Below are 15,236 nucleotides of genomic sequence, written 5' to 3' on the forward strand. Positions count from 1 at the left end.
AAAGTGGGAAGAGAGGTAGTACAGGGAGCAGTTTATGGCCTGGGCCCACACTGCCTCTTAGGGATGGCAGCAACAAACATTGATTGCTACCAGAATTAAGTTTTATCTTTTGTAACTTGGTTTCCTTTTCAAGGTGTGCTTGAAGAAGCTGAATTCTACAACATCACATCCTTAATTAAACTGGTGAAGGACAAAATAAGAGAAAGAGACAGTAAAATCTCACAGGTGGGACCCTCTTTGATTTCTAAGTAAGGGGTGTTTTTGGTTTGGGGCTGTTTCAGTATGTGAGATTTCCCACCTGGAAGTGCAACGTAGCCTTCCCCAGCTCCAGCAGCATTTCTTCTCTCTTGCTGATGCTGCTTGGACAGCCTGTGAGGCCAGTCCCACCAAGTGGGGAGCTGTACCCGTGACCTGGGGGGAGAGGGGGATTTAGGAAAGTTCCTTTTCCTGCATTGGTCCCAGCAGCAGCCTTCTCTGCCACAGGTGCCAGTCAAGCATGTTTACAGAGTGCTACAGTGCCAGGAAGAGGAGTTGACCCAGATGGTCTCCACCATGTCTGATGGCTGGAAATTTGAACAGGTAATGTAATAAGATTTTGTTTCCTTCCCTTTGCAGAGACAGGTACAGTTGAGAGAAAGAGAGAGGGAGGGAGGGAGTTTTATTGCATTGGTATATAAGGTATTATAATATTGTACAGATAGTCCTCGACTTACAGCAGTTTAGTGACTGTTCATAGGTGCTGGAAAAAGTGATTTATGACTTTTTCACACTAATGACTGCTGCAGCATCCGCAAGGTCATGTGACAAACTGGCGTTTGGCAACTGACTCATATTTATGATGATTTCAATGTCCTGGGATCATGTGATCCCTTTTGATCCCTTCTTCTGACAAGAAAGTCAATGAGGGAGTCAGATTGCCTTAATAGACGTGTTACTAACTTAACAACTGCAGTGATTTCTTTAACAGATGTGACAGGAAAGGTCATAAAATGGAGCAAAACTCACTCAACAACTGTCTTCCTTAACCACATAAATTTTGGGCTCCATTTTGGTTGTAAGTTGAGGATTACCTGTACTACGATATTATCAATAGCAAATACATATTAGTAATAGCAATATCCCATCATAAATAATATCTGTGTTATTAAGTAATGCCAAATTAATAAGTAATAATCTGAAATTAATGTGTCAGCTACTTTAGTGTGCTTCAATAGTGGAGAGTTCACACCTGCACTTTCAGTCTCCCTTTAATGGGAAGGCCAACACTTTCATTCCTGTCTTGAGAGGGAGGTGGGGACAGGTAGAGGTGCCTTAACTAGGCCCACCAAGACAATCCATGAAGTGGGGGATGACCTCTGGCTCTTCTCTAGCTCCCTTTGCCTATGCTTCGTTTTTGGAAGGAGCCCCCCCCCCCCTTTCTGTGCATGCCTCCCCTTATTTTTGTACATGGTTGAGAGCCTCCTGTTTATGGTGCCTCTTAAGAAAACTTTATCTTTGAATGTAATATTGCTGCTCCGGTGGGGTGGGGGTAATCTTTTTGTTTCCTCTTCCTTTTCTGTGAGTTTATGGTTCATTTCTGAACAGTGTTCTTTTTCAAAACAGTTTAAAGCCGTCTCCTGTTTTCCTTTATAATTCTGGTGATCTCTTGAAACCAGTGGTCGCTTTCCTGACTTGTAACATGTACTGGATTCTAGCTGGATCTCTGTGTTTTCTTTTTTTTTCTTTTTTTAGTAACCACTCAGTGATTTGGAAGATTTGACCACCTCAGCTTCTTTTTTCTGGTTTCTTTTGATAGTCCCTCATTTTTAGAGATTAGTTACTGCAAACAAGTGTGATTGAATTAGTGTCTTCATCATTCATCAGTTTATATCCAATGTTCCTCAAAGAACACTCTATGATTTTTTACTGTTTTAAAGTAAACCTGATAAAACTAATTAAGTTACTATTAACTAATTTGAACTGAAAAAATCAGGCCAAAAGAAATAAAAAAACTTTCTTCCTAAAGAGAAAGAACCGGGGTTGAACTCTCAAGTGAGTCCATTCTACTTGCTCCGTCCTTGCATTATTGCCTTTCCCCGATCATCATTTTTGTTATTGATTCTCTCAGCAATACTTTCATTTTAGGGCCTTCGGGGTCCAACATTGCCATTCAAGGAAACTTCCAGGCATAAATGGGAAAGAAGAGCCCTCCATGCTCTTCCTCCCCACAGCTGGTATTCAGGTTAGCACTGCAGTTGAACGAATGAAAAACATGACTATAGGTCACAGTTCTATCAAGCACATAAAAAATAATAACAATAAAAACAACTAAAAAAAGGCAGAATACAGGAAAGTGGGATCAGAACCATACAGCATGCAGTCATTGGATGGCTGCTGGTATTACCAGCACGGTTATTACTTGTTGACATGCATACTTAATAACTGCAAAGCAGGTTTTTTTGGCTCTAACCAAAAGGTCTTTAATATACAAATAAGGGACAATCTTGTTTCACGCCATTTTGGATAGGAATAGGTTCAGTTAGATCTCCTTTATAATTTATCTTAACTCACCTTAACAGTATTTTAATGCAGTGATATTATCTATTTAAGAAAGCAGTCTTAAGATCAGTCAAGGTGGCTAATTTCCTCCAAAATCTTTCTCATGGTATAAGAATGCCTTTAGCCCCTATGTAGGGCACCTGTGTGAAGAAATCTTTGGGAAGATTTCTTGGCTGGAATGTATTATTATTATTATTATTGTACAATTGTATCACAGCGGCCAGTTGTTTCGCCGGATTTGGCATTGGTACTGGTCGGGCCCCACCCAGGGGCCTAGGACGTCGTAACGTATTTTCGTAATATGCGTGCAGATCCAAGCAGTGCGGCTTTTTGCATTTGACTGATGGTGATTTTGTCAATTTTTAACTGTTTTAAATGTAATTCCAGTGCTTTTGGAATAGCACCCAGTGTGCCAATTACCACTGGAATTACCACTGCTGGTTTGTGCCATAGTCGTTGAATTTCGATTTTTAAGTCCTGGTATCTTGCGATTTTTTCATGTTCCTTCTCGGCGACCCTGCTATCACCTGGTATTGCGATGTCTATGATTGTGACCTTATTTTTCTCAACCAGTGTGATGTCTGGTGTATTATGCGCCAGTATTTTGTCGGTTTGTATACGGAAATCCCACAAGATCTTGACCATCTGATTTTCGGTGACTTTTTCAGGCTGATGTTCCCACCAGTTTGTTGCTGTTTTAATATTATAATTTTTGCACAAATTCCAATGGATCATTTGTGCTACTGAATTGTGCCGCAATTTATAATCAGTCTGCGCGATTTTTTTACAGCAGCTGAGTATGTGATCAACAGTTTCGTCAGCTTCTTTGCAAAGTCTGCATTTGGCATCATCAGAGGATTTTTCGATTTTGGCCTTAATGGCATTTGTGCGGATAGCTTGTTCTTGCGCAGCCAGGATTAGTGACTCTGTTTCTTTCTTTAATGTACCTGTTTTTAACCATAACCAAGTTTGTTCCCTGTCCACTTTATCTTTTATTTTTTCCAGAAATTGACCATGCAGTGCTTTGTTCTGCCAACTCTCCATTCTTGATTTTATCACATCTTTTCTGTATTCTTGTTTTGTCTGTTGGGCCTTCAGTAGATTTTTGTTCTTTACTTCGATTAATAGATGTTCTTGACTTTCTTTTAAATAATCAGCCAGTGCATGTTTTTCTTCTTCAACTGTTTGCTTCACTTGTAATAATCCTCTGCCACCTGATTTTCGGGGCAGATATAGTCTATCAGTATCACCACGTGGATGTAAACTGTAGTGCATTGTCATTAGTTTCCTGGTTTTTCGGTCCAAAAGGTCCAAATCAGTTTGTGTCCAGTTAACTATGCCAGCTGTGTATCTTATAACTGGTATTGCCCAGGTATTTATGGCCTTGATTGTATTTCCACCATTCAATTTAGATTTCAAAATTTTCCTAACTCTGTTGGTGTACTCTCGTCTGACAATAGTTTTTACTTCTCCATGCTTGATGTTATCCAACTGCAGAATGCCTAAGTATTTGTAGGCTTCATTTTCTTTGCATTTAATTAGTTGGCCATTGGGCATTTCAATTCCCTCAGATGCAGTGATTTTGCCCCTTTTTATGGATACAGTGGCGCATTTTTCCATGCCAAACTGCATTGAAATATCGGTACTGAATACTCGGACTGTATTTGTCAATGATTGGATTTCTATTTCTGACTTTCCATAGAGTTTCAAATCATCCATATATAGTAAATGCGAAATTTTTTCAGCTTTTTTGGCTGTTTGGTAACCTAATTTCATTTTTTTTAAGATTACTGATAGTGGGATCATTGCGATGATGAAGAGAAGAGGTGAAAGTGAATCACCCTGGAAAATTCCTCGCTTGATATTAACCATTCCGTAGCTCTCATTTCCTACTGCCAACTCAGTTCTCCATTGTTTCATTGCCTTTTCAGTAAAGGATGTAATATTTTTGCTAATGCCAGTTGTTTCTAAGCATTTTATGATCCAACTATGTGGCAGTGAGTCAAATGCCTTTTTGTAATCAATCCAGACCATATTCAAGTTCGTTTTTCTGTTCTTACAATTTTCTAATATCATTTTATCAATTAGAAGTTGATCTTTTGTGCCCCTGCTCCTTCTTTTGTTACCTTTTTGCTCTACTGGCAAGATGTTGTTTGTTTCCAAATAATCCATCATGTTATCTGCAATAATGCCTGTGAGTAATTTGAAGGTTGTTGGCAAGCATGCTATTGGTCTGTAGTTTTCAGGTGTTGTTCCTTTAGTTGCATCTTTCTGAATCAAGTATGTTTTTCCAGTTGTCAACCATTCATCAATTTGGCCCTTTGTAAAATTTCATTCAGTTGCCTGGCCAATATTGCATGTAAACTGGTCAGATATTTGAGCCAGAAACCATGTAATTGGTCCTTTCCAGGTGATGTCCAATTCTTTACCTTTTTAACTCGATTTTTGACCATCTCAGTTGTTATTTCTAATACTTGCATTTGTTTGTTGCCAATGCTGTTCTCAAACTCATGTATCCACTTTGCTTCCTTGTTGTAGTCCTTTGCATTTTCCAACTGTGGCCTGTTTTTCTGGTTTTTCACTTTTGGTGTCACCATTCACATTAAGACTTTGATAAAAACGCCGTTGGTCTGATCGAAATTGCTGATTTTGTTTATATTGGATGATTCGTGCCTCATATCTTTAATCATCTTCATTGATGTTTCTTGTATCCAATCTATATCTTCTGATTAGCCGATCTATGATTTTGTTGTTTTTAAGCCGTTGCTCATGCATGTTCTTTAAGTTACTAGCATCTGCTCTTAATTTTTTTATTTTTTGTTCTAAACGGATTTTCCACTTTGATGCTTTTTCTGTTGTGTGACTAGGTACTTTAATTTTAATGCCTAGTTCATTAGTGACTATTACAGCTGCGCTGTACATTAACTGGTTTGTTTCCAAGATGGATTCCGGTTCAATTGTTGAAAACACTGCATTAACCATTTTCATGATAGGGGCCAAAATTTTCTTAGGCACAATTTTTAGTGATGGTAAACGTTGCCTTTCCTCATTAAGCAGAAAATGCTCCATGATCTTATCCTTCAATTCTTTTTGTTTTTGAGTTAGTTCATCAGTTGGTTCAGTGATAACTGGTTCTAGTGGTGGTGATGTTATTTCCTCCCCGAGAGCTTCTTCTGGGAGTTCTACTATAGTGTCTTTAGTTGTGTCTTGAATATCAGTTATTTCCGCTTGTGATATTGTTTTTTGGGTTTTGCAATTTGCCTGAATTTCCTCATGTTCAACTTACTAAACACTTTATTCCGTATAATAAATCGCCTTTGGTCTGCTAGTCGTTGTTCACTAACATTTGAATCTGGATATTGTTGTTTCCATAATTCATACATTCGCTTTAAATAGCCTCTTTTTTCTGGCTCTGAGTTGTGGTAACAGGCCATTATGGCACGGTTTTCATCTGCACTATATTTTTGTCGTTTTGTTGGCTGGTCCACTTGTAGCCCACTTGTCGACGGATGTCCAGGGACCCCAACATCCACCGCGGCCCTTGTTAACCCACGCGACGACCGATGCGGTATGGAATTCTTATTTGTTTTTTTCACCATATTGTATGGGTTGGCAGGTTGTTTTTTTTACGGGACCAGATGCCAACCTGACCCCAACCCTCCTCCTTTCTCATCCGGGCTTGGGACCGGCAACAGCGGAGTTGTTGTTGTTGTTGTTGTTGTTGTTGTTGTTATTATTATTATTATTATTATTATTATTATTATGTTAACCTTTGGTGAGATTCTCAGCCTTTGGGGCTGGTTGGTAGCTCAACAGCTCGAGTCCTAACCAAGGACCTAGGAACTGTTAAGGTAATGTCGGAGGATATAAGCTGTTCCAGTAGGGTTGTTTTTTGTAGAATCAGAATGTTCAAGTCTGATAAATTTAAAATTTCCAAATAGCGAGGGAGCCCTTTAGGTATTGCTCCAAGGGCTCCAATTACAATCGGAACAACAGACGATTTCTTTTTGCACAGTCGCTCAACTTCAATTTGCAAGTCCCGGTACTTTGTGATTTTTTTTCTTACTGTTTATCTTCAATTTGTGCATCTCCAGATATTGCAATGTCAATGAACCATCCTTTTTTCTTTTCAACTATTGTTATGTAAGGTGTGTTGTGGGCCAAGTGCCTGTCAGTCTGAATTCCGAAGTCCCACAAGATCTTGATTTTCTCATTCTCTAAAACCTTCTCAACCTAATGGTCCCAGTGGTTTTTGCTGTACTCAAATCCAAACTTTTGACACAATTTCCAGTGAATGATCTTAGCAACACGGTCATGGCGTTGTAGATAGTCTGTGAAATTTTGCTGCACCCACTGATCAAGTGGTCGACTGTCTCATCTTTCTCATTACAGAGGCGACATTTGCTGTTGGTGGTAACATGTTGAATTTTTGCCTTCATGTAGTTTGTGGCTAAGGCTTGTTCTTGAGCTGCCAAAATAAAGCCTTCTGTTTCTTTTTTCAGTACTCCTGATCTTAACCAGTTCCAAATTAGCTTTTGGTCAGCTTTGCCTTCAATACTTTTCAAGTATTGGCTATGCATAGCTTTGCTTTTCCAATTTTCAGTTCGCTTCTCAATTACTTCTTTCTTATATTCAGCTTTTGACTTAGTTGTCTTTAAAAGGCCTCCTTTATTTACCTCCTTAATCATTGGTTCTTCACTTTTCTGGATGTAATCATTCAAGCTGTGTTTTTCTTCTTCCACAGTCTGTTTTACTTGTAGGAGTCCTCGACCACCCTCTGCTGTTGGTAGATATAATCAGTCAACATCACTTTTAGGGTGCAAAGCATGATTCATTGTCATAAGCTTCCTTGTTTTTCTGTCCAAATTGTCCAACTCCATCTGGGTCCAGTCAATTATTCCTGCAGAGTATCGAATCACAGGTATAGCCCAGGTGTTTATGGCTTTTATGATGTTTCCTCCATTCAATTTGGACTTTAATATCTTGCAAATTCATCGAATGTACTTGGCTGAAGTTAATTCTTTAACTTTATTATGCATTACGTCAGAGGCCTCTAAAATCCCCAAGTACTTGTAGCCTTCTTTTGGTTTTACTGCCTTTATCATTTCTTCATTCTCAAGTTCTATTCCATCATCTTCTATGACCTTGCCTGCTTTGGTTGCCATTGTTGCACATTTATCAATTTCAAACTGCATACCAATGTCTTGGCTAAATTCATTTGTGCTTTCAATTAATAAATTCAGTTTAGCTTTTGTTTTACCAAACAGCTTCAAATCATCCATGTAGACCAAGTGTGAAATTTTCAGTCCTTTCTTTGCAAGTTCATATCCACAGTTCATCTTCAAAATGATTGTCAGTGGTAGCATTGAAAGTATAAAACGTAGGGGTGAAAGGGAATCGCCCTGGAAAATGCCTCGTTTAATTTCAACTTCACCCAATTCTTCTTCATTAGCTATAAGCTTCGTTTTCCAGAGGTTCATTGAAGTTTCCATGAATTTTTGTATGTTGCTGCTGATGCCCAAGATTTTCAGGCATTTCTTGACCCAGCTATGGGGAACTGAATCAAACACTTTCTTATAGTCTATCCAAGCCATGAACAGGTTGGTTCGTCTTTTCTTTGAATTCTTTAGGATTAGCTTGTCAATCAGCAACTGGTCCTTTGTTCCTCTTGAATTTTTGCAGCATCCTTTCTGTTTTGATCTTCAATTCCAACCCGGGCTTCAGGCCCGGTTACAGCACTGAAACCGCTTTGGTCGCATTGACCGATGATCTCTGGAGAGCCAGAGATGGAGGCTATGCGTCCATCCTGGTTCTCCTCGACCTCTCAGCGGCTTTCGATACCATCGACCATGGTATCCTTCTGCGACGACTGCGGGAGGTGGGGGTGGGCGGCACTGTTTTACAGTGGTTCTCCTCCTACCTCTCGGACAGGTCGCAGTCGGTGTTGGTGGGGAGGGAGAGATCGTCCCCGAGGCCCCTAACCTATGGGGTGCCGCAGGGTTCGGTTCTGTCCCCCCTGCTATTTAACATATACATGAAACCGCTGGGCGAGATCATTCGAAGGCACGGGATAAAATACCACCAGTATGCGGACGATACTCAGTTGTATCTGTCCGCCCCGTGCCAACTCAATGAAGCGGTGGACGTGATGAACCGGGGCCTTGAGGCTGTTAAAGACTGGATGAGAGCTAACAAACTGGTACTCAACCCGGAAAAGACCGAGTGGCTGTTGTGTTTTCCTCCCAAAAATTTGGCTAACATTCCACCAATCAGGCTGGGGGGGCAAAATTTATTCCCCTCGGACAGGGTCCGCAACTTGGGAGTCCTCCTGGATCCACAGCTGAGTTTTGACCACCACTTGTCGGCTGTGACCAGGGGGGCATTTGCCCAGGTTCGCCTGGTGCGCCAGTTGCGGCCCTACCTGAACCGGGAGGCTCTCACAACAGTCACTCGAGCCCTTGTGATCTCTAGGCTGGAATACTGCAATGTGCTCTACATGGGGCTGCCCTTGAAGAGCATCCGGCGACTTCAGCTAGTCCAGAACGCGGCCGCGCGAGTGATTATGGGCGCACCACGGTTCGCCCATATAACACCAATCCTCCGTGAGCTGCGCTGGCTACCTGTTGATCGTCAGGTGCACTTCAAGGTCTTACTTACCACCTATAAAGCGCTCCATGGTAGTGGATCTGACTATTTGAGAGACCGCCTCCTGCCAATTACCTCCCTGCGTCCCATCAGATCGCACAGAGTAGGCCTCCTCCGAATTCCATCCGCCAGTCAGTGCCGACTGGCGACTACGCGGAGGAGAGCCTTCTCAGTTGCTGCTCCGACATTATGGAACAACCTCCCCGTGGAGATCCGTACCCTCACCACAGTCCAGGCCTTCCGCACAGCCCTTAAGAACTGGCTATCCCGTCAGGCCTGGGGATAGGATTACTCTCACCCCGCCCGAATGTTGAGTGAATGTTGTGTTTTTATGATCAATTTTCTTTTAATCACGATTTTTCTTTTTTTTTTTTTTTTTTCTTTTTAAGTCCTGTCTTGCACTCCCTTCCCTTCACTGTTGTAAGCCGCCCTGAGTCCCCTCAGGGAAAAGGGCGGCATATAAATTTTCAATAAAATCCTAAAATCCTAAAACCCAATTTTCCATTTAGGCTTCCTCTTCTTGCCTCTTTGGTTCTTTTGTATTTTCAAACCCAATTCTTTGGTGGTTATGAAGGCTGCTGCATACATCAGCTGGTTTGTTTCAGCTAATGTAGTGGTTTGAATGGTTCGCACAGCCTCGTTGACCTTTTTTAGTACCTTTCTCAATTCTTTCCTGTTCACTTGGTTCAGCTTTGGCAAACATGTTCTTTTTCCTGTGCGCTGCTTGGAGAGTTCAAGCATGGGTTAACACAGTCTATCTGCCCTAGGACTGAGTGAGTTTTTCTTGACCACGCCTCCCTTTGTCTCATTGAAATCAGTTTAAAAACTCAGTCCGCCCATTAGGACTGTTTCTGGGGAGCTCCTCAATCCTAGAACAGATAGATTTGGCTCCCCTACTTTAGTTTAGGTGAATTTCCCTAAATTACCTACCTCTGAGAAGAAGAAGATTTCCGACTTAACTAAAAAATTGATTGCTGAGAGGGCTGCCGGGCCGCTGTCACCAGCCGGTCGCAAGCGGAGGTTGAATGCGTGAGTTACTTGTCCGGCGCTTGCTGGCGAGCAAGGGGGCGGCGGCGGGAGGCTTCCTGACCGAAAATCTTCCCCAACCACTGTGTTACGAAGGTCGCACGGTGCACCCAAGAGCTCCGGCGACTTCAGCGGTGCTCCTTTTTGCCCGGCAACAGCGGTGGCCATTTTGGATTTTCACACGCTTTCTGCCTTCTTAACTAACCGTCGCCTCGGCGGCTACAGGCTGCACGCACGATGGCCACCATTTTATAACACCTCACAGCAGAAAAGCCAAAGTGAGCGCCGTTTGGAGCCAAGAGGAATCACAAGCAGCGCTTTAGCCCCTCAGCCGCAGATCGCCGCCAGGAAGCGTTGGGCCTTGTCCGGGTTGCTGGCTAGGCCTGCCTTCCATTCCCCACCACTCGGAGACCCCGAGGGCAGCCGAAGGAAGGGATCTGTCCTGCGGGAGACCATCTCCTCCAGCTCTGATCTGCGGGCGCGCTGTAGCCGGCTGGCTTGCGCCCGGTGCTTGCCTACTGAAGGATCCATCCCTCTGCTCCAGCAGTTGTTACACCAGGTCTACGGGACAGCATGGCTGACGGAGGTTCGGAGGTGCAGGCGGCGCAGGCAGGGCTCTTCTCCAAACTCAGTAGGCTAGACCCTCCACCCAAAGCGGGGAAAGGGAGGGAAAGGCACCACCAAGAAGGCCTCCCCGGGACCCTCAGGGAGCATTGAAAAGCCCAGGGAGGGCTCCCGAAGGCACAGGCCTGCGGAGGCCAAAGCCCCGCAAACCCAAAGACAAAATAAATCCCCTGACCATGCGACACCACCGCCAGGCTCGCCCTCGGGTCAGATGGAGGAAAGGAAACCTAGTTCCCCTTGGGGGAAATAGGTCTCCCTCAATAGTGGAAGAGGAATCAAGGGAGTCTTCTCCTGATGCCTCTTGGGGTTACCCCAAATCACCCAGCTCATCCCTCAGGGAGGAACTTGAACCATTCTAGGGCATTCTCCTGGCGGAGGAGGGAACCAGTTCGGGTGGGGGCAGGAACAGGCTCGCTCCAACTAGATCTCGGCCCAGGGAGGACAAGGGACCTGCTCTGTCTGCAGAGATGAGGGAAGTAATCACAATAGCCATCTCCCAGGGCATAGCCAAGGGCATCAGACAGAAGGAGGCCCGTAGGTCCGGACCCTCTAAATCAAGGCAGGCCCCAACACAAACTAGTGCCCAGGCCCCACCCTCTCCTGGCACCTCGTGGGCCACAGAGGATTTGATCTGGGAAGGGGAGGAGGCTGAAGAATTCGAATTATCGGAGGACGAGGATCTTCGTCCTGATAAGCCGGTCTTTACCAGTTTATTCAAGCTGTCCTTGTTTAAGTCTATACTTCACGAGGCCAAAGCAGCCACTGAACTAGGGTCCACTCCTAAGAGTGCGACTGTAACACCCTTCTCCTCCAAGGACCCCAAAGAGGGTCTGTTCAAGGAGACGGCTCCTACTCAGGAGTTAATTCCAGTTCCAGTTTTATTCATGGATGTAGTCCAAAGACAGTGGGCTCAGCCCGGTACCTTAACCAATCCTAGCAGAGGGAATAAATCCCTTTATTCCGTAGAAAATAGGATGGAAGAAGTGTTGAAGTTGCCCGAGGTGGATGCTCCAATGGTCTCATTGACCTCAAATTTGAACCTGCCAGCAGACCTCCTGGAGGGTCTCAAAGCAGAAGATAAAAGATCTGAGAAAGCATGCCATAAGACACATCAGGCGGCTGCCTGGGCCATCAGGGCATCCACCTCAGCCTTCTTTTTCACAAGAGCTTCTCTTCTCTGGCTGAGACAACTGAGATCCAAGTCTCCCTCTGGGGGATCCCGGTGGTGGCACGATCTCAGTAAAATCATTACCGCTATAGAGTACTCAGCCGACGCCTCGCTGAATGCGGCTAAGTTTGTGTCTAGGGCGTTGGCATCCAATATAACCTCTCCGCCACTGGCAGACAGACATGAAGGCAAAGTGGAAGCTAGTTTCCGCTCCCTTCAAAGGGGGACAACTCTTTGGGGATGACCTGGACAAGTTTGTCATTGAAACGAAAGACAAACGAAAGATCCTTCTGGCCACCCTAAAGAAGAACGAGCGTAAGAGCTCCGGTTCCTTTCGGAAGCAGTCCTTTCGAGCCCAGGAACTCGCCCAGGCATCCACCTCTTCTCACTACCATAGATCTTACCCCCAGGGAGGCGATAGGAGTCAAAATAGGAACTCCTTCGGGGCACGGGGTAGGCAACAACAGCATTCCTTATGGAAGCCATTTCGTGTCGGCAACAACTCCCGCCAATTCCGTCATGGCAAGTGACCATCACCGGGTTCCTCCCATAGGGGGTCGGCTTCAACTATACACCGACAGGTGGGAGAGGAAATCACCACAGATTCATGGGTCCTCAACACAATCAGGAAGGGCCTAGTGTTAGAATTTCTATCCTTTCCCCAAAGGACATTCATCCGTTGTCCGACTCCAAAGAATCCCCTGAAAAGAGACCTCATGCAGGCAGAGATTCTCTACCTTCTCCAGATAAGGGCCATAGAACCCGTGCCGAGGGAGCAGGAAAGACAGGGATTCTATTCCATCCTTTTCCTGGTCCCGAAGAGCTCAGGGGGGTGGAGGGCCATCTTGGATCTGAAACGTCTAAATCAGCATCTGGCCTACAAAAGATTCAATATGCAATCCCTCCACTCCATCCTGGATTGCATAAGACAGGGAGACCTGCTCACATCAATAGATTTAAAGGAGGCCTACCTGCACATCCCCACCATGCAGCTCACAGGAGGTTCCTGAGGTTCCATTACGACGGGAGGCACTACCAGTACAGGACTCTCCCCTTTGGCCTCTTGTCTGCGCCCAGGACCTTCACGAAGCTCTTTGCAGGGTGGCGGCCCACCTCCGGAACCATCCGATTCGTCTAGAATGCTATCTAGACGACATCATCATTCACTCCTCAAACTGAGACCAGGCCCGACGAGACGTCCAGGTGACCATATGGACTCTACAACAACATGGCTTCTCAGTGAACCTAGAGAAGAACCATCTCGATCCGACCACACGGATCCAACACCTTGGCGCCATCATAGACTCGATCTCTTGCCAGGTATTTCTGTCACCGGACTGGCAGAAAAATCTCCGGAGCAGAGTGCGTCAATGCCAGCAGCCCAGGTCAGTGCCGATCATCAAACTGTCACAACTTCTCGGCATCATGATCTCATGTCTGAAGGTGGTTCTCTGGGCACGGCTCCATGCCAGGGAACTACAGTAGTTCCTCCTGCCAATGCAAAGGGCAAAGGCCAGCAACTCACCAAGACGTGTGCAGCCACCACGGAAAGTGATTTGATCCCTATCTTGGTGGAGAACAGCGGCAGTCGAGAAGGGGTGCCTGTTCAAGGAACCCGAAAGAACTGTAGTGACTTCCGATGCCAGCCTTCACAGATGGGGGGCACACTGTCTGGGCCAGCTCACTCAGGCCTGTGGACCCAGATAGAAGCTTCCCATAGCATAAACTGGCTGGAGCTGAGAGCGGCCCGTCTCGCCTTACGGCGGTTTTCAACACTGATTGTGGGCCAACATGTACTGTTACTAACAGACAATGTAGCAACAAAGGCCCACATAAACAGGCAAGGCGGCACCCACTCCAGGAGGCTCATGGCGGAGGCGGAGTCCCTGGGCAGGTGGGCAGAACATCACCTAGCTTCCATCAGAGCAGATCACATATCCGGGACCAGCAACCAGCAACCAGAAGACAGACGATCGACCATTCCGAGTGGCATCTGCACCCGGACCTGTTCAACCAGATTGTGAGGAGATTCGGCAAACTGCAAGTAGACCGATTTGCCACCCACACCAACACACAACTGCCATGATTCTTTTCCTGCTATCGCCCCGGGTGGAGGGAACGAATGTGCTGAGGTGCAAGTGGCCCCCAGAACTGCTATATGCATTTCCCCCTCTCCCACTCATTCCACAAGTAGTGTCCTTGCTGCTAGCGGAGGTCATCCTGGTAGTGCCTCACTGGCCCAGGAGGTCCTGGTATGCAGACCTTGTCAGTCTCTCCATTCAGAAACCATGGAAAATTCCTCAGAAGCATATCTCACTCAGCCAAGGGGCCGTCTGCCATCCGGACCTCCAGTGGCTACAATTAGCCATCTGGCACTTGAAGGGGATCTCCTGAGGAAACAGAACCTTTCTGACAAGGTCATCCAAACTATCCAAGCGTCCAGAAGGCCTTCCACCACTAGGATATACGAAGCGACATGCGTCGCCTTTTCGACCTGGTGCCAGAAAAATGGTATAAGAGACACCTCTGCTTCAGTCCCGCAATTACTGGACTTTCTACAGGAGGGACTGGACAAAGGCCTAGCTCCAAACACTCTCCGTCGTCAAGTAGCGGCCTTGTCCACCATTCTCACTAGGGGTTCCTCTTGCCCCTTGAGTCAACACCCACAGGTCAAGAGCTTCCTGAAGGGCGCGGTGAATATCAGTCCCCAGATGGTTCACCGCTACCCATCCTGGAACTTGCAGTTTGTTCTATGAGCCTTAACAGGAGCACCCTTCAAGCCAATTCGAAAGGTGAGCCTCCATCATCTGACCATTAAAACTGCCTTTCTAGTGGCCATTACATTCGCTCAATGGGTAGCTGAGCTGGCGGCTCTTTCCGTCAGGGAAGACCTATGCATTATAATCCTGACAGGGTCATCTTGAGACTTGACCCTACGTTCATTCCCAAGGTCAACACTCATTTTCATAGATCTCAGGAAGTAATCCTTCCCAACTTTTGTCCCAAGCCTACACATCCGAAGGAACGTAACTGGCATAAGTTGGACGTGAGACGTGCTGTTCGCATTTATATAAAGAGGATCAAGGAATTCCGACGTTCTGAATCGTTTTTTGTATCGTTTCATCCTGGGTCGCTGGATCGCAAAGCATCATCTCATACCATCGGCTGTTGGTTGCGAGTCTGCATTAAGTTGGCCTACGAACATCAGGGCAGGGCCACGCCAAGCCGTGTGACT

At 45.4% G+C, this 15,236-nt stretch overlaps 1 protein-coding gene across 1 annotated transcript in view; it reads left to right on the plus strand.

Annotated features, from left to right (window-relative positions):
- The window catches only part of KCTD5 (potassium channel tetramerization domain containing 5), a 35,555-nt gene that overhangs the window by 6,669 nt on the left and 13,650 nt on the right, over positions 1-15,236 (plus strand). The window contains exons 3-4 of the mRNA XM_014072128.2: positions 134-225; positions 484-579. Coding sequence (XP_013927603.1) covers positions 134-225; positions 484-579 — 188 coding nt within the window. The remainder of the gene's footprint in view (positions 1-133; positions 226-483; positions 580-15,236) is intronic.

The sequence above is a fragment of the Thamnophis sirtalis genome, unplaced genomic scaffold, assembly GCF_051295495.1.
Source record: "Thamnophis sirtalis isolate CommonGarterSnake01/CBP01778 unplaced genomic scaffold, rThaSir2_p1.2 scaffold_14, whole genome shotgun sequence".
Lineage (NCBI taxonomy): Eukaryota > Metazoa > Chordata > Lepidosauria > Squamata > Natricidae > Thamnophis > Thamnophis sirtalis.